The sequence below is a fragment of the Pyrgilauda ruficollis genome, unplaced genomic scaffold (assembly GCF_017590135.1).
Source record: "Pyrgilauda ruficollis isolate IOZ18807 unplaced genomic scaffold, ASM1759013v1 scaffold40, whole genome shotgun sequence".
NCBI classification, from domain to species: Eukaryota; Metazoa; Chordata; class Aves; order Passeriformes; family Passeridae; genus Pyrgilauda; species Pyrgilauda ruficollis.
Genome location: NW_024525490.1, coordinates 7,145,458 through 7,166,107, shown reverse-complemented (window position 1 = coordinate 7,166,107; position 20,650 = coordinate 7,145,458). Strand labels below are relative to the sequence as shown.

Below are 20,650 nucleotides of genomic sequence, written 5' to 3'. Positions count from 1 at the left end.
ATATGTGTTGGCTAGGTCAGAGAAGATAAAAGCTGATAGAATATGAATTGGGCAGAATCAAAGTTGATGTAATATGTTAGTTTAGGACAGAATTACCACAGCAAATTGGTAGGAAGGTGATGAAATCATGATTAGCTGTAGTATAAAACAAAGTTACATCTCTGTTCCTGTATGTCCATTGGGGAACTATAGCTGTCTGATTTTTCTACAAAGAGTTCTAAAATTCTATGAATACTGTTAGTGTAAAACTTCCTCTTGAACTGTTTGCCCTAGATGCAGAGGTTTTCTTCCTTCAGAGGTAGATGATAATATTTGTGTAACAAAACTGAGCTCCCATATCATAGATCATGGAACAGTGTTAGACCATGACTTTAAGTCAAATTGTCCACAGAAGCAGGTTAAACAGTTAAAAAAGTTATGATCTCTACAATTGCACAATGGTATATTCAAGGTTGCAAAAATGTTGTGGGGAGGGCCATTATTGCAAAAGTTTATGAATCAGTGTTTTTGAACAAGTTTCCCAAGAGGTGTAGAGAAAACCCCTCTTAAATACTTTGCCAGTAATTGATAAGCAAGGGTTTGAGCAAGACAGCTGGGAGGACATGTGGGTTTGGGCTGTTAATCGCATAGCCAGCACTGAATGTCCTTAAATAATACACACCAAATGCAAAGAAAACAGGAGGAATGGAAAACTTAGGGCAAATAGCAGAATTTTTATTGCCTAATTTATCAACATGCCTTTCCAGTATTAGAGAACTCCATTCTTAGAATTAATCTTAATAGAACTGAAAATTTAGTGTAACAGAAAAGCAAGGCAGGAGATGTAAGCAAGACTATATAATTTAAATAATGTTGCAATGTTTGTAGCTGAGTCTTGGCCAGTATTCGTAAATTCCCTAAAAGGTCTACATGAGAAAGATACAAAGAACAAGTCAACTGCATATATAAGTAAAGTAGAGGGTAAATAAACAAGAGTCTAGGCATTAGACCATGCTCTTCTAGATAATGCAAGCACAAAACTGTTAGTTTTCTAGAGGTAACCCAAAAGAGAGATAGGACAGTTTGGTAAAAATAGTGATGCTTTCTGAGAAGAATTGTGTCCCAAGACCAAAAAAAAAAAAAATTACTGAAAAAGTGTATTCAGAATGAAGGAAAACTATGAGAGGGCATACAACTACTGAGTGCAAGATGTGCTCTCTGGCTGGAACTGATGAACAAGTTTAATTAATGATGAAATGGGAGATAAAATATAACTATTTTAAGAATTTGTGCAACCTGTGTAATTATAAGCATATAAATATTGCAGAGAATAACAAGATAAAAAAAAATTTGCAACCATAAACTACGGGTCAAAAAATATCTAGTGTTTTCTAATAAGAATTTTTAACTGTGATTTATTCTTTTATGAGAACTATTCATAGATATTGGTATAGTAGCAAGGCAAGCTAATAGGAAAGGCAGATAGAGTTGTTGCTGACATAAAGAGAGCAAGAGAAGGGCAAGATCACTGAATTAAAATGGTTCCTAGAATTCCTGTTTCTTAGAAGGTAGAAATGTATCTGTATAAAATTAGATGTAGAACGTGCTTCATTAGTCCAAGTAATACGGATGGGATAACCTCAGGATGTTCATGCAGCCTCTTTTTTACAATGGAAACAATTTTCCATAAACATGTTAGATTGTGATAGAAAAATTATCAGGAAATGCTACATATTAGACATTAGGTATTGCATACATATAGAGAGTTCATATCAAAGCTTTACCTACTCTTTTCAGAAATATGGATTATTTGGCCAGCATTCGTGTTAACTCAGTAACATCTTAATGAGTTATGGTATAATATGTATAATTATACCTTATACCATAATATAAAATGTATAATTATACATTATTATATTATGGTATAATATAATAATGTATTTATTGTTGAAAGAAGTAAACTGGAAATGTCTGGATTGTGGATGTCCACAGTATTACATTAAGGAGGTATTATTTTCTGATGTACTTCATTTCACACAAAAGCACACATACAAAGTCAAATGGCTAATTCTGTAGAAATGTTTATGTCACTCTGCCAATTATTTAGCCAGCTTAGGAAAAATCTTTCAGGTGGTAGCAGGTTGAATTCTTGACCAGTTGCCTCTTGGAGTTTTATTATTTCTGTAAAGTGATTGTGGTTTTGGGTTTTTGGGTTTTTTTGGTTTTTTTTTTTTTTTTTTTTTTTTTGTTTTTTTTTTTTTTTTTTTTTAATTTCCTAGGTTTTAGAAGCACACAGTTTTAGAGAGAAGTAAAAAGAACAGAGAGTAGCAACAGATGTCATTACAGCACACAAGTACACAAAAGCTTAGTCATCTTATTTATGCTTATTGCAGCTTTAAGGACATAAAGCTAGAAACTGAGAAGTTGAAAAACTGGTTTATGCATGGGGCTTAAGGTTAAAGCCATCAGTTTTAGGGTGTGGTGAAATTATGTGTATTGTTCTAGGGAAATCTATGAAAAGGACTCATCTTTCAGGAGAAACAATAGCAACAGTTTTTACTGGAATTATGCATTCTGTGTTTTCTTTGCCCTTTCTAAAAGCAATACATTCTTGATGCTTCAAGGTAATTTCTGAAGTCCTTGTTTTAAACAGATTTTCCCTGGACTTTTTCACCTCTTTTATCAGTCTCCTGTCAGTAGCTTTCCCATGACACCTATTCTTTGTTGTAGATGCTATTGATAATTTTTATTTGGTCTATAGCATCTTATAGCTAGAAATTTGAATGAGGCAAAACATTTTTCAGCCTATGCCTGAAACAAGGCTAAGTAAAATTATCATAATGTATAAAATTTATAATACCAAGCAGAAATAATAAACAGACGATGAAAAACAAGTTGTTTAAATTGGAGCTTGCCATTGTCAGATTTCTGAGTCCTTCAGTGCCAGTTTCTTTTTCAGACACACACATACATAATTTACAGAGGGAAATAGCCTTTTTACAGTGCCTAACATTTTACACACCCCTGATTTTGATTCATGTACCTACTTATGTTATGCTGAACAACCTAAGTACCTGAACTAATGATTATGGGACTGCTATGATATCTCTGCTGTTTGCAAACATTGGTTCATAAATAGTTCATGGTAAGGAGAGAAACATCTATGGTACTGGTCTGATGAGTGAAACAGTAGAGAGCTTAGAGCAAAAGAATCCTCTGTTACCTGTAGAGGTCAATTCTGTAATATTTCTCTGCAATGGAATAAGGAGATGGAAATGACCATAACTGTGACAGCCGATATTTAGCTTCTATATTCTGCATATTCCTTCACTTTGCAACTCCCAGAAAGCCCCATAGACAGAGTTGACAAATGCAGGATTTTCTCTATTTCAGAGAAGCAGAAGTAAAAACAGTATCTGTCTCATCTTAAGTAACAGCTTTCCAGATGTTCCTAGACCTCATACCATTTAAAGTCATGCCACCTGAACAATTAAAAATAGACAGAAATAAGACTTTATTTTATAACACAAGGAACTGTAATAACTTTCAGTTGTTTTTTATCTCTCTTAATTTCTGAAATCTTGAATGTGTTATGTTACTACAAAATTTAACCTTACTGAGATACTTCCTCAAATATATCTATATATTCAATACATTCACAAATAAATGTTTTAAGCTAATTGTGATAGCATTATAAAGCTAAAATATATCTATACATCTATGAGTTATTTATAATGTTACATTGGTTTACCTTCAGTGTGTCCTTTTCATTAAAGTTCCATTTTCCCTGCCCATTGACAGCCTTCCACTCAGTAATCAAACTTAGTTTTAGAAATTTCAAACATTACAAATAAAAGAGAAATTACGCACGAGAAAGTTGACTACAAATAGTCCTGTGAGTCCTAGTGTTTACATTCCCTATGCCCTCCAATTTCTTAATTAAACCAGAGTTAGAGAAACGTGTTGTCTGTCATCTTTTCTGCTCTTCCTCAGTGGCACTGAATGGCATGTATCAAACACTTACTGAATATTTTGTGTCAGTGACTTCTGCCTACTCACACAACCAGGCCTAGTACTTAACTTGGTCTGTGGTGTACTAGATTACAGTTGTTTTATCTTTCTTTTTTCCTTAATCAAAGTACAGGCAGGAATAGATGAAGGTTCAGCAGCATTAAGATGCAGATTACTCATGCCACAGATAAGAAAAGTATTTGGATGGTTTGCTCTGGTTCAGGGTCATTTGCACATAATAAACTAAACTATTCAGAATACCATTTTTTTCTGTGCTGAGGGATATATTTCAAAACAGTACACTGAGACAGAATTTTTCTCACTATTATGACAATTCTTTTACAATTTTGTGGGGGGATTGGTAGTTTGTTTTGGCTTTTTTTTTTTTTTTGCTGGTTTCTTTTGGACTTTTTTGTTTTGATTTGGATTTGTTTTTGTTGTTGGGTTTTAATTTTGTGAAACATACAAGTAGAAAATAAATGAGGGTATCCTTTCATGCTCAATTTCTGAAAAAAAAAAAAATCATAACAGCGTAAATGACTATAATTGAAATGCTAGTTTGAGAAATGTTCCAGGCTTTATTTTCCCAGCTTTATAGTAACACTGCTGTGAAATCTTCAGCAAATGTTAAGACCTCATTTCAGTCAGGCCCAAAAGTTATTGAACAGAAATAATCCTGATAAGAAGAAAATATCAACTGCTTTGATGGGCTCATGTTTAGATCATATACTGGAGTACCAGCAGAGATTTCTTTCTGCAGCTTTCCCTGCAACTCTGACCAAGACACTTATTTCTTCCAGTCAAGATTTTCTCTAGATAAAAATAAGCCATACTATTCTGTCAGTGTTCTTTCATTATTTACTCACCTTCATTAACTACTTTGAAAACCACAAATACAAAACATAACCAAAAAAATATTATTCTTATTCAGGTATCTAAAAAATTACAGTTAACAATTTTTGTTTATTGTTTTAATAAAGAATCCAGTATAACTTTTTTCATATTTATAGCAATATATACTGAATTTCAATAGCTAAATTTAAAGTTGTTTCAATTTATTTTTTTTATCTCAGTGATGTTCAAAATCACTTTGGTGAACTCTATTAATGGTCTTTAGGCAACCTGCAATCAGCACTCGCATATTAGTCATACAATGCAAATAGTTTGCTCATTGCAATGGTTTCATTTCTCCATCAATTGAAAACAGATATATTGAATTTGTGCAAAATTCAACTGCGTAGCTATAGTTTCTCCATGGTATGTACAGGATTTCACCACAAGTATGAATTTATGAGAACACTTATTTATGCAAACGTTATAAGATGTAGTCTGCTGTCTAAGAGCAAAAAATAGGTTTCATGTATTACTGAGAAGTGGCCTATTTCATTTTAGTACATATTCTGGAACACTTACACAGACAAATGTAATGTATTATGCAAGTGATGTACTCTGCAGATAAGACCTTAACCACATTTTGTCTTCATTTAAAAATAAAACCAGTTGGGGTTTTTTTTGTTTTTTTTTTTTTTTTTTTCTCAGCTACTGGCTGCTTTGAATAATGTGGTCCTCTAACTTTCACTACTCTCTAATATATTAATTACTGAATTAGCTTTTAGTTTCTGATTTTGTCCCACACTTTACAAGAAAGCTTTTCTCTCCTTTAAAATGGTTTGCATGTCCCCAGTATATTTATCCAGATGCTCTATCAAAATCTGTCCTCTCTGGTTCATTAAAGTAAGTTGAGACTTCATATACTGTCTGGAAATTAACCTGCTGAAACTGAGGAATAAAAATAGTTGGAGAAAGTTCTTTAGGGTTACTTCTACTTGTGGTTCTGATCTTAGGGTCAGTGGCAGTAAGGGCTGGCTCCTTCAGAAGCAATGGTCAGCCACAAATCTGACAGTATGTGAATGAGGCAGGCAGGGCACCACCAGTGGCTGTGTCCAGGAACAGCAGAGGGAGCCAGTCAAGGCTACAGGGAACTGGGTAGATCCCAGGCCAAGCCAGGGAACCTGTCTGTAGGTCAAAGTCAGCATACTACACAGCTAGGCATTGGCCATGGCTGCAACCCAGCTCAGTCAGATACCAAGGGCAAAGAGCTGCAGCTTAAATGCCCCAAAGAGAACAGGTAGCCATTGCTGATGCTTCTCTCAGGCTTTTCTTAAACAGCTTTGAGTGCAGCTGAGGTTTCCCAGGCCAGCCACTTTCATTGTCTGAGTTAGTCCTGGACTCGGATAGCCAAATGTCCACAAGAATCTATGACCCTTTTATTCACGTGAAGTAGTTGAGTTCATTCATTCACTGTTAATTACATCTGTGTTTCAGGATTTGAGGGCACTTACTGCGAAGTCAACAGTGATGAGTGCATCTCCCATCCATGCCAGAATGGAGGTCTCTGTGTGGATGGGGTCAATCACTACAGGTCAGGAAAATTACTTCAATGACAGATATGATACATGTATTTTTATCATCTAGCTTTTCCTTTTGTACTCTGAATGTCTAATGTTCTCTGACCTTCAGTGAAGGGGGGGTGGGGTTTGTAATCTGTTTGACAGTTACATTATAATCTAAATCTTCTTGTGTGCAAAAAGTAATATACATACACCACAAGTATGACCCCCAAGAATTTATTGCAGGGCTAATTAAAATCATAAGGATGTAATTTTAAAAAGCAGAGTTGTTGTTAGTTCAGTTACAATAGTACAATCAATCTGAGTTTAAAACAATAGAAAAACTTTATGAATAATATAGTTATAGCTGTTATATAAGAAATCCTTCAATTATGTTGCTTTGATTATGATTACCCTCACAGTGTCTGTGTGCATCCTGTGGTCAGTGATTTTGTTCTTCAAAAACTGGCAGTCTCACTGCAGGTCACTGGCATCTGAAAGTCTTTGTCAGGAGAACTATGGCATTCACCATGGGGGTTTTTTCTCATCTTCAGTCTCAGACCTTCTTGGAGCCTCTCACTCACCAGCATCCCCAAGTCCTTCTCAGCAGGCCTACTCTCAATCTGTTCATCCCCCTGCCTGTGTTGATATCAAGGTTGCTTTGACCCAGCTGCAGCACCTCACACTTGGTCTTGTTAAATCTCATGTAATTCCCAAGGGCCCACTCCTCAAGGTTGTCTAGGTCCCTCTGGATGCCCTCCCATCCTTCAGGAGTGGAACACAAATGGCTATTATTTGTAACACCGTGGTCATCTCGGTGTCTCACACCCTCACCATAGATGCTATCCCAGAGCTGAAGCTATAGCATGAGACGCATCAGTCAGTTGACTTCAGGGCAGGTGTCAAAACAAGTGAAAAGCAGCTCAGGCCAAGGCAAGTTCTTGCACAGTGGGGCCAGCACAAAGCCTGCGGCCTTCAGCTAATGATAACAAAAGGCCAGGCTTCAGACACTTACTTATTGCTTGTTAAAGTACTGCCCTTTGCAGTTACCAGTAAAAAGCAATGATTTTCGTACTATTTAATTAATACCTCTCAACATCTGCCATATTTTTCTGGAATCTTTGTAATGACCTAAAAAGTCATTTAGTGACATTCTTTTTGCTAGGTGCTCCTGCCAACATGGCTTTACTGGGACCCTATGTGAAGTGGAGATCAATGAATGCTTATCAAGACCGTGCAAGAACAATGGAACTTGCCTGGATCTCATAAACAGGTTAGTTACTACTAAATGACAAGTTTGCCTGATTTCCTTATGTTAATTCTGGGTTTGGATGGGACCTTCACCATTCAATAAGTTTAAATGCAGTAAGCAAATGCTATGAACTCAGTATTTTGTTTCTTATGTGACCTTAAAGAAAGACAGAAGGGAAAATGTCTTCTGCACAACTTGTTCTTTTCCTCCTTACCTTTATTTTTTTTTTAATTTCGAAAAAGCCTGAAATAGAAAAAAATTGATCTTGTTAGATTGCTACAAACACTGTGTTTGTTCAACAGCACTTCAGAAGCTATTCAGTGACTTGTGCCAGAAAATCATTAGCCCTTTAAGTAATTTCAGTTAAAATTACTGTGCCAAACTGTTCTATTAATTTAACAAAAAGTAAATCATCCTCTTTACTTCAGAAACATGGAAATAAGAAAACTCTGTTCATTATTTCAAGATGGATGAGGACTAGGGACACTACCTTGGCATCAGGAGATTCATAAGGCTTTAAAGTATTGCAATAGATCCCATTGTTACTTCCATTGACATACCTGACTTTTCCTTCTCTAAAGATTCATTTGTAACTGCTCACCTGGATACTATGGGTCTCTGTGCGAGATGGACGTAAATGAGTGTGAAACTTTGCCTTGTTTACATGGAGGAAGCTGTATAAACAGGCTTGGAGGCTATCGGTGTCTCTGTCTACCTGGATTCACAGGTATGATCTACTCTTTGACGAAGACCTTATTTCACAGGATTTTGCATGGTTTTAATGTTATAGCAAGAACCAAAATTAATCTCCTTATTGGAGGATAAAGCAATACTAACTTAAAAATAATTTCATCTAATTCTTTTGAAGTAGTTTATTTATATTAAGAATTGAATTATAATTTTTTAATCACCCATACATTCAGTTGAAATGAGTTATTGTATAGTATAAAGAAAATAATTGGGTATTCATTTTAATTCAGCCAGGAAAAAAACTATTACCATAGATACAGAGTGTCGTGGTTTGACCAGGAAGTGAGGTTTTGGGAAAGTTATGGTCAAACCAATCAGTGGCCAGATTTTGGATTAACACCTGGTGTGGCCACTGGGGACTTGGATATGCCTCTGAGAACACACAGGGGTTAAAAGCAGAGCATTCCCAGAGGGACTTCCTCTTTGGAGTCCGGCAGGTGAGCAGATCGGACCTCTCCCCTGCCCAGCTGCGTCTGGGTGGGGGAGGGGGAGGCCATGCAGCCTGAGAGAGGGAAAGCCGGAGCATGCAAGATGCAGGGGTGGAGGAGTCCTGGGATGGTTTGGGCAGCCCCCCTAGGAGAGAATGATGAAGAGACTGTGCAAGCTGGAAATTTAATATCATGTACCAGTAATTTTTGCAAACAATAAAATGCTAAGTTGTCATTTGAATTTGCACAGAACCATGGAAACACCTTGACTTTTTGACCCATTTGATCGACATCATTGTCTTTAGTGCTGATCTTTACATTTTGACAGAGTCATGACAAAATATTCAATGGGTAGAAATGCAGTAAAATTTCACTAAAATGATGTTGACTTTTATTTAAATGCTCAGTGTGCTGCTGAGCTAGTTCATACAAATTGTTTGGATAGATCCATCTTAAGCAACATGCAAAAACACGGGATCATATGACTGCAGAAATATTTAGAGTTGTTTTCTCAAATTGAATAATTTCTGCATTTTTTTTCTGCATAAAATGTTTTTTCCTATCTATTCCAGCCTGTGATGAACACCACATAAAGTACAAGATAAAAAAGGATGCAATTTGCATCCACTGAACTGAGAGGAATGTAATTCTCCACAAAGAACAAGTACAGTTTTGGGAATTTCTATATAGCTGTATATCCTTCTTCCATTCACCACAAATCTTAGTCCACATATCACTTGTGCACTGTTCTTCAAAATTATCCTTGACATTTCAGTAAAAAATGAAAAAAATCTATACATTTTCCTGCGTAAACCTTTTAAAGTCTCCCCCTGCAATATTTTCTTCAGATGGCCTGTGTTCTAAGTAGTACTTCTTGGGTGTCACAGAAACTTCTGTTCATTAGGCAGTGGTGCTGCAGATGTAATTTCTAATAAATGTTAAAACAGTTGTATTAAACTTCATTTACATGTTTCTTTAGGAATTCCCTGTTATATTATAAAAGACAAGACACCTGCACATGAGCACTTAGGGGATTCTAATTTGAAAAGAAACAAGCAATCTGCAGGTGTGCTTTTGTCTTGATATGTCATTATTGACAAAGCAGTTTGACTTTAGTGCTTTTCCCTAACATATTTAACCAACAAGAATAAGATGTTGGGTTTTGTTCTGGGGTTTTTTTGTGATTCTTTTTTTCCAATTAGCTGTAATTTAGGAAGAACTTTTCTTCAAAGACTAGTCCCTTCAAAGATGGATGACAGCATGAATTGTTCCCAATGATCAGTTGATTTTAAAAAATGTTTTAATATACTGAGAAATTTAATCATCAACTATTAAAATATTATACACTTATAACTGAATGGAAACTGGAAACAAATTAAAATACATTTAATTGTTTAGGCCTAATTATGTTAATATATTTAATTTTGTTTATTAAATCTTATTTTAAAATTACTTTTATTAGATATTCTGAATGTGTTTTCTGATCATCATGTAATTTTCTGTCTTAGAGAAGGCAGTATTTTTACACTGATCTCTGCTCTGTGGCCTCTAAAATTTTGGCATATAATGTATCTCTTATTTTAAATTCTTAAGTTATTTAAGTTTAAAATATAATTTTAAGTTCTCCATGGGTTTATGTTGTTTTGGATTAATTTTACATTGTTCATAAGTTTATTTCATTTTAAATAGATTTTTAACAAAAAAATACTTAAGAAATCATTTGTAAACTATTAAAATATAGTTTGTTATCCACCCTGCTATTATAAAATTTCATTCTTTGCACATATAGACTCCTAAAAAAGATGATCACCTTTCAGAGTAAAAATGCACAGGTGTATTCTGTCATGATTTCACTGGCAGCAACAATGATCTTCCTAAGTTCTAAATATCACTAATGCACCCTGATTAAAATTCTTACACCAGATACTTTGGAGAATAAAACTTTGGTGATCTGGGCAGGTAAGAAACTGCTTATTTCCTAGAGCAAAATAAGAAGCAAAGTGATTTCATAAAGCAGTTCTGAAAGTCTTAAGTAGACTAGCTCTTTACTCAAGATCATAGCTGTTACTGCTTGTTGCTTGTACGTTGGTGGTACCAGAGTGTTAGATATAAAAACACAAAATGGAAGATGCCTTGTGAGTCACTGAATCTAAAATCTGTTTTGTCTAGACAGCCATTTGTTGGCTGGAATTAGTGCTAAATGTTAGTGCTTACAACAATAACTGTTGAATTTATACTTCAAATCTAAAGAAACTAACAACTAAACCTTTTGCTTTGTAATGAGACTTAATGTGAATAGATAATAGATATTTTGAGTAAGAAAACACTGTGCTTCCATAGTCTTCTTTACACTAAGATAGCCTTTGAAATATGTCTTACTCAGGGACTGCTTTTCTCTATGTGATTCCAAAATCCTTTGATTTTGTAAATGTTACTATAAATACAGGAAATTTGTTGATAATCTAAGGACACCAAAGGGTATGTAACAATTATTTTGGCTTAGTAGGTTACCAAGGTTCTTTGTGAGGAAATCTGAAGATACACTGTAAACAAGTGGAACTTTCATGACTGTGCAATTATAAATGAAATGTAATTTAACCAGCAAATTAAAACTAGAAGCAAAATATAATCTAAGAGTACAGATATATCTTCATTGATGCAAATCTGTATGACGCATTCTGCATGTGCGCTCCTATAAAATCATATAAAGAATAAAATTAGAAAAAAAATATATCTTAATATTTCAATGAGTTTGATATTTAAAAAATAGCAAAAACATAATAATAATTTCACTTCAAATGCTCAGTATCACATTTTAAAAGGCATGTATATTTAAACACAATGGGTGGAGATCTCTTGCCCTTAAGGTCAATTTAATGACTGAGGTGCTAATCTCTTCTTCTAAATCTTGCCATCTGAATAATCTTATGTCAAAATATAACCCAGATGATTCAGACATGATTCAAGTGAAATAATTTTCATGTTAAGAAAAATTTATTTTACATACAAGCATAAACCATGAGTGTCTGGGTCACCAACTCTGCTGTAAAACGGATTTAATAAGAATATAAGTTTTTGACACTAGAACTTTGTTAATTTTTAATTGCTTAATTTGAAAGGATTCTAGGATTACCAAATTGTCTTCATTGAAGGACTCGATCATTCCTTAGACTTTATTTTCTGGTTTTCTTCATTTGAGGTTAAGAAAACAATTTTAAGATCTCTTTGAGAGACTAAAGTGTTTGGGTTTTTTTTAAATGTGTTTTGCTTTGCTTGTCCTGCTGCCAGCTGATCATCCAGCTGTTCTTTCAGTCCCTTTCATCAACAGAATAAGAAAAGAAAGTAAAGATGAAAAATCTCATGGGTCAGCAACATAGAAAGTAACACTGAGTGCACCCTCAGTAAGTTTGCCAATGACACCAAGCTGTGTAGTTCAGCTGATTTGCTTGGAGGGAAGGAATGCCATCCAGAGGGCCCTTACCACACTGGTGAGATGGACCTGTGGGAACTTCACAAAGCTCAGCAAGACCAAGTGCAAGATCTTGCATGTGGGTCAGGACAATCCCAAACTGGAGCTGTTGTTGACAAGGAAGTCAGGTCAACATGACATGGCAGCGTGCACTTGCCAGTGCCGCCAGAAAGCCGCCCATATTGTGGACTGCACAAATGCAATGGGGCCAGCAGGTTGAGGGAGGTGATTTTCCCTCTCTGTTTTGCTCCTGTGAACTCCCATCTGTGTCTAGCTCAGGTGACCCAGCACAAGAACAACACAGACCCTTTGGAATAAGTCCAGAGGAGGGTCACAAAAAATGGTGAGAGGATTGGAACACCTCTCCTGTGGAGACAGGCCAAAAGGTTGGGGCTGTTAAGCCTGGAGAAGAGAAGACACCAGGGAGACCTTATAGCAGCCTTCAAGTGTGTACAGGGGGGCTGCGAGAATGCTACAGAGGGACTTTTTAAATGCCAGATAATGATAGAACAAGGGGGAAAGGTTATAAACTAAAAGACGAAACTGTGTCTGTCATGAGGCAATCCCTGGTCTCTTCTCACAGAAGGTGCCTTGCAGCTTGTCCAGCAGCACTTTCTCACCTCCAGTCAATATTAAAAATAGTATTTTAGTGGCTAAAATAGAATGTGTGTTAAAATGAGCTATACTAATTCAAAACTCTCGTTCAAATGGCAAATTACTGGCTAGCATCCAAAAGATGCCAGAAAATAACTAAGTACCATGAAGTCGCTGATTTCAGTCATTTCTGCAGAGCAGTAATTATTCCTTTAAATAGTTATTCTGTTAAGCACAGATCTCTCTTTCTTATCTTCCCTATGAGATGAGTACAAACTGACATTTGGAAGTGACTAAGTGTGTACTTAAGTTATATGTTAAAGTAAGTCAAAATTTTGGCTTAAATAACTCGGCTTGTATTTTGTCTTTTACTTCATGCTTGAGGCCCAATCTTCCTTATCGCCTCAGACCCTGCTGTTCATCTTATCTATGTGACAATGGAAACTGCTTGACTTTTTCATATAATAGGTTCACCCAACAAAAAAGTCCCACGAAATCTAATCAGTTAAAAGGGAGAGAAGTTTACTTTGTCTTTTTGACCTTCCCAGCTGCTTTTACAACTTTGTAGTGCCAATCAGCTCTGGCAGTGATTGCATCTGCAATCCTCAAGCCTTGTGGCATTTCTTGCTATTGATATCCAGTGGAAGAAGAGTAACTACACTACTAACTGAAGTGACCACTTATTTAGTCAGATAGGAGGAATCTAATGGCATGCTCCTTGAGATGTTAAAGCAAGAGGCAGCTTACATATAAAGAGGTCAAAACAGACTGGCACACTGAGAACAAATGCAACATGCAGACTGACAGATCTGTATTTCTGAACTAAATGTAGACTTTGTGGTGTCTTTTAGTTTTAATATTAGAGTACTTACATAAGTTTGGGGAACTTTAGAAACTTTAGGTTTGGTGAACACACTATAAGAATGGCACAAATTTGCTTTATGCATTTGCCTGAGAAGTGCTATAATGTCTGTGCTGTGTTTTGATTTGTGAGGAAAGGAGGGGGCACGTTTGTTGGACTTGTTGAGCTGGAACAAAATTCAGTAAAGATTTCCTAGGCCAGAAAGAACTTAAAACAGTAAGGTGTAACCTCGTTGAGTATTTGGCTCGAAGTGACAAGTCAAGGCTGCTAGCTGTCTCTCCTGGGTACCAAGGTCAGGACATAAGCATCCTTTTTCCTCTCAAAATGACTTATAGTCTACTAAATAGAGCCTTAAGACATTCTTTGAATAGTTAAGTCTTAGTTTGGTAGCAGCTTTGCTTCATTGCTGCTCCTCCTTGTTCATGGAAGACAGTGTTTAAGAAGGTATGGCCAATGGGATGAATAGGAAACACCTGACTGAGCTCAGATGCAGAGAGGAAGCACACATTCAGTGAAAGGAGTAGGGATGGGCTACTTAGGAGAAATATTAATCATTGCCAAAGTGTTTAGAATTGAAATTAAGAAAGGAAAAGCTAAACTAGAACTGAGAATTGAGAAAATGTGTAAAGACATAAGAAAGTCTTCTATATATACATTGGGAGCAAAAGGAAGGTCAATAAAAAAGGTGGACCTATTTCTCAGTGGGGTGGGGGACCTTGTGACAAAAGACATGGAAGAATCTGCAGGATGCAAAGTTTTCTTCAGGTTTTATGACTAAAGATCAGATTTAAACCTTCCAGTGTTCTAAGCCTTGTGGCAGAGTTGAGGATACTCCTTTTTTAACAGGCCTCCTGACAGAATATAATCAGTTCACCACAACCAACCTTTACCAATCTAGCTGTCAACCCTTCCAGACTATAAAGTCCTAACTTGTGTAGAGGAATATTGTGGGAGATAGTATCAAAGCCATGCTAAAATCACGATGAGTGACATGCACTTCCATGAGTTCCAGAGCTGTTGGAATTATTCCCTAACTATTGCTGCTAACGAGGAGAGTCATTTTACTTTTCATCTGGTGTAACTTGGGAAGGATCTTTGAATGTATTTAAGTATATCATTGTGCATGCTTTAAAGGAGTCTACTTTGTAAGAGTTACCAAGGCTCAGGGGATTGAAATCTCAATTTCCACACAAATTGCTCTGCTACAAATACTGAGAGACACAGGATCATTTAAGCAGCTCTAATGTGAGAACACCACAAAGGAACATTCCATATCATAATGCCAGTCTATTCTTCTGTGACTCCATGATATTTCTTTGAACTTTGTGTAAGTTGTAAATGGACTTAGTATCATTCATGTTAAATTATTGTAGTATTTAAAAAATAGAATATTTTAAATTATATAAGAATATTTCAATAACTATTTCTCATGCTACAGCTTGTTTTACTATGCACTGAAAAATTCCTGACTGGTTTTATCTAGGACTGGGTTAATTTTTGTAGTAGTTAGAAAGAGGTATGACTAAGGCTGGGATGCTATTCTATACCACTTCAGGTCATTGTTGCGAGCAGGATGAAAGGCAGTCTCTCTTCCAGGGAGAGGGGGTCCTTCCAGTCAAGAAAACCTGGGGGAGAAAACTGTCCAGTATTTCTTTACTTTCATGGGTTTTCCATGTAAATTGTTTCTTTTTTTAATTAATATTGTTGTTGGTATTGTTAATTTCCTTATATCATTGCTGTTTCCAGTAAACTTTTCTTGTCTCACTTCTTGATATTTGCCTTTTGTGTCTCCTGTTGGAGTGGAAGAGGCAGCATGGTTCTATTGGCAGCACTGAACTGGGGAATATGGTTCCTAAACCACAACAGCCGGGGGTAGAAAAAAAGAAACAAATTAATCAGATATAATTAGTAAGATAGAAACAATTCATCACTTAAGAACCTGTGGATGTTTCAGTCAGTCACAGAAATAAATATCTCAAGCAATGAATGCTGACAGATGGTTTTACTTTGCAGAACACGACATGCTATATGTTAAAACAGCTCCTGTAAAGACGAGCGTCTTATTCCTAAAAAATATGGCCATGATAGCATCTTTTGGATTTATATGGGAGAGGCTGAATTTGACCAGATTTTTATTAAAAAGTGTAAGAAAATTACAAGGGTATAATAAAATACATTCTAGTCACAAGTAATTTTTCATATACCATCATCACATTCTTGTTGCATTTTCATCTGCTTCCTTGCACCCATGTCATACTTCTGATCCTATGCATTTTGTCATTGACTAGGTTACTGGGTCAAGCTGTACAGGGGAAATTTCATTCTTGAATCAGAATAAAACAAGTTGGAAGGGTACTTCTGAGGTCTGTAGTGCAATTGCTTGCTGAAATCAGTTTTAGATATGGGGTCAGACCAGGATGCTCAAGTCTTTGCCCAGTTGGGTCTGGAAAACCTCCAAGCACAGAATAGTTCTCATATCTGATAGACTATTTAAACTGTAATGCAAATAATACAATGCTTTACTCATAGTAAATGTGATTTCTTGTGTCCCAAGAAGAGAAAGAGAAGTCGCATTTTTAGTTGAACAACAAACTTTGTCTTTTATTGTCATTTGACTCTAAGAAATGCATAAAAATGCTTCCATTTTAAATGAGATCATTACATACAACATAAAACATGCCTAATGGAGAAGAAAATCAAAACAACTACTACTATCACTACTAATGATAATAGTAATAATAATAATAATAGGTATATAATTTTAATATTAGTGTATCCTGGAATCATTCAAGTTATAGAGTGATTTGAAATTAAATATGAATTTTTTTTGCACAAAGCTATATTTATGTTGCTTTAGAATGGTGACAGAAATTTTTTTTTATGCCTTTAATACATAGTGCCGTTCTTAAAATTTTCCTTATTTCAATTTTATTTTACATGTCTTTTTATATCACAATGTTAAAATAATAAACAATTACTATACTGGATAAAACATATTTTTTTATATGTAAGATATATGAGTGTTTTTATATTAATATAGGAAATACAGGAAATATATACATATATTCAGTGCAACATACCAATACAACTGTTTTCTCCATGTTGAACTGTATTAGTTCAAATGAGAGATACGTTGTTTCTTAGAAATTTGTCTTTCACTTACAAGTTTTCAGTTATCTTTCAGTTTTAAAACCTTTTCTCAATGACTTTTAATAAAGTCATTGATCACACTAAATCCTATGTTTTTAAAATCAAAATTAAGAAAGCATAGATATTGAATTGATATTTGCAGCTTGCCCAGTTATAGTATGACAATGTGACATTGCCTCCTATGGAAATATTGACAACTATATTAATTTTCTTATGATGTTTCCTATATTCAGACATGAATTAATAGGCTTACTTGCACAGTTTCAGGTTTATCTTGTTCTATATCCCTTTTTGTAAGTTTATTCAACTGTCAACTAAATCTTAATTCTTAACTGTTATATCTTTAGGTGTGGCTTGATTTCTTCATTTTGTATTTCAGTAAATATTTCTGCCTTCAGCAGGGGGATGCCCCAGCTGTGCACTGATCCAGCAGGGCAAAGGCTCAGCCTTGCCATGGGCTATCAAGTCGCTGGTTTAACCCCTGTGCTGGGGCCAGTGGCTGCTGCCTGCTCTGCCCAGGTTCAGCTCTGGGGTGGCCCCACTGGAGAGGGAGTGGCACTCCCCACCTGTCTGCCTGAAAAACCATGGCCCTCTGTGTCCATGGGGTGTTGAGGGGCTGGGGTGTCTGGGCACCACTCCCAGGCTACTGCTGGCAGCCTGGGAGCAGTAAATGTATAAACGGAATCCCAAGCAGAGTCCAAGACTAGGGGAATAAGTATTAGTATCATGTTCCTTCAAACAAAGAGAAGAAATCATGCTCCAGTCTAAAGTTCAAATATCTAAATTATCTAAATAACAGTACAAGCTACAGGTGATATTTTCATATTTTATCCCTCTGGTTCTTGTATTCACTTTTAAATTAATTGGGAAAATATAGCTCTCAAGAGCCATGCCTATGTATCCAAGGTCCCTAATTGATATTTAATGAAAACAAAGGTTGTCAAAGTTTCAAACCGAGGAAGTTTTTAATTGTTTTAATTATTTTCTTTCCTGTGGTCTAATATTATCTTGTAAAGTTCTCTGTAGTGGAAATCAAATCTTGTCTAAACAAAGAAAAAGATACTTTAAAATAGGTGGCAACCTTTCAAATTTACTGCAGTCCAATCAACACCAATTGAATTTGACTTGATATAGATGAAATATTTGCCTGAGATAAGTCTATTACTGACACAACGTACAATAGAAATAGAAAATCTAAATCTCTGGTATTAGTCACTAAGTCATAATAAATCTTACTTAAGATGAAATCAACAGAAACAAGCTCAGTGACCTTTTGAGCCCTAGTTTTCCGTGCACAACCCATAGAAATTTCCTTAACATATTATTTACTCATAACAGACTGAATGAGACAATGCTTAAATGATGTTGAAAGGATGCTATGCCTTTCACAAGATTAATGTCAATGTGGCAAAATGAGTACTTGTTCTTTGCAGTCAGTTACTATTTTTAAGGATGTTTTTAGATTTGTAAGAAATTATTTAACAAATAATTGATTTTCTTTCTGGAACTGGAATATGCTCTGCAATATGGTTCTTAGTATTTCTGCTCATGTTTATTTGTTAATTTTCATTCCTTTGATTTATGCTATAGATTTTTTGTTAATATACCTAATTGGCTTCATTATTGGTTATACATATGACAAACCTATAAATTGATCATTTGATTCACATCTGTCTATCCTGAAATCCTATGGAATGGTAACAAGTAGTTGTCAATAGTCTTATAATATTTGATACCAAAATTGACTTGAACAAGGGAACTAGGTGTTGCTGAGCAATTCTGAAAACAATTCTGAAATCTCTCCTTTTCTCCCAGTTCTTTCTATTTTCAAAAAAGATATAACATTTTCAGTTACTGGAGAAAGACCAAAGTTCTTTTTTTCTTTTTTTCTAAATCATATGTAAATTAGTATAGCATGATAATTTATTATTCTTTTCCATTTTTGAGTATGCTCTCAGCAATCAATTGCTTTTTTATCATGCATTTGTTTTTCTTTTCCAGGTAGAAAATTCTGTGTTCTTCCTTTTTGTCTTTTCAAACTATTCAATTCTTATAAATTGGTATCTTGAATTTTTAATCTTCTCAAGCAGCACTCAAATATCAAACATCAATCAGATGTCATCACTTTATATTTGTCATTTTTCATTATGAATGTCAATATAAACATCCTTTTGGTATTTACACTATAGGCAATTCCAGATGGATTTTTTTTTTATTGATGAATGTCATGAACTATATGAACAATCTATATAACTAAAAGCAATTATGTGGAAATATTGATATTAATAAATATAGTGTTGGTTTGAGTTTAGAATTTAAAACTTAGTTGCATTTTCTGGATTTTTAAACAGGTGATAGGTGTGAAGTAAATATAGATGAATGCATGTCTTCTCCTTGCCTCAACAATGGAAGTTGCATTGATGGCATCAGCTCCTACAAGTGTCACTGTAAGAGAGGTTTCATCGGAACAAACTGCGAGATAAATGTCAATGAATGCTTGTCAAATCCTTGTCTTCATGGAAGGTGCCTATTTTTATTTAACTATTATTATCTCCATGATAATGTACCTAACTAACAATTTTCAAGGCTTAATGATATGGGATGTTTGATAAATATACTTTTAATTATGTTCTTCCATAAAGTAAGAGTACAAGCACACTTAAAGATGACAGATGTTGCCTGCTTAATCTAATGTAATATAGTGACATTATCTCAATTTCTCCTGCATTTTTGTTCATTACCATAACTAGTATTCAGTAAGTGGGGATTAATTAGTGTTTAATATACTTAAGAAAAAATCTTTAGCTGTTACATGCCAACAGTTGAAATGAGAAGATGTCTTCCAGTGTGACAGTCCAAATCCTTACAAAATGCCTCAGCTCCCACAGCAGGCACATTTGAATTCCATTATAACACTATTGAAAAGTACCAGGGATTACAGTAGGTTACATCAAACCACTATTTTGAAACGCATGGAATGATACTACTAGTGCTGTGTCTGGAACTAAATAAGTAAAGAGCTAAATAACACTCTTTTGTATTTCAGATGCGTAGATCTTATTGATGGGTATCAATGCTCTTGTGAACCTGGATGGACCAGCTCAAGATGTGAGATAAATATTAATGTATGTTTTCAAAATGTTTTTTTAATTATAGAGGAAAGGGTAATATGTCGTTGAAACTCATCTTTATTTAGTTAACCTCTGAAGTCAGTATATCGAAAATGTATGATAGAAATTCAGTTGTTTAAAATCCATTCTGAAAAGTGCATTACTTTTTGCTTACATGACAGTGCATTAGAAAAGACCATTAAAAAAATGTCGAAAGAAGTTTAAAGGTGAAGTGTGAATGATAAATCTGGAAAGCCACAGCAAGCTAAGCCGACATTACCTGAATATCATTTGTCCCTCAGTTTGGGATGAAGAGTATAATTAACTAATTTGTGAGTTTGAATCTCATTTGCTGCAGTTTAGCTGCATATTTGAATAGTAAATCTCAAGGTACAATGTTCTATACTGAAAGTTGCCATGGCTTGTCTTTAAATTCAAAACCATGCAATAATAAAATTTTATGGTATAAAACCATGGGGTTCTAAATACTCTGCCCACTTAGTCCTCTGAAGTTCATGAATAGTTTTGTGCTCTCACGGGGAATGGATGTGATCAAGAAGGGATCCATATATATAAGTCTGTGCTGTGGAGATTCCCATGGTCAGCAAACCCCTTTGAGAAGGTGACTACATCTGCCAGAACAGTGAACAGAGTT

General features: G+C 35.2%; 1 protein-coding gene across 1 annotated transcript in view; it reads left to right on the top strand.

Moving 5' to 3' along the window:
- EYS (eyes shut homolog) overlaps window positions 1–20,650 on the top strand; it is a 610,207-nt gene that overhangs the window by 183,994 nt on the left and 405,563 nt on the right. Inside the window, exons 14-18 of the mRNA XM_041477332.1 lie at window positions 6,316–6,412; window positions 7,546–7,653; window positions 8,214–8,359; window positions 19,237–19,408; window positions 19,932–20,010. Of these exons, the coding sequence (XP_041333266.1) occupies window positions 6,316–6,412; window positions 7,546–7,653; window positions 8,214–8,359; window positions 19,237–19,408; window positions 19,932–20,010 (602 nt within the window). The remainder of the gene's footprint in view (window positions 1–6,315; window positions 6,413–7,545; window positions 7,654–8,213; window positions 8,360–19,236; window positions 19,409–19,931; window positions 20,011–20,650) is intronic.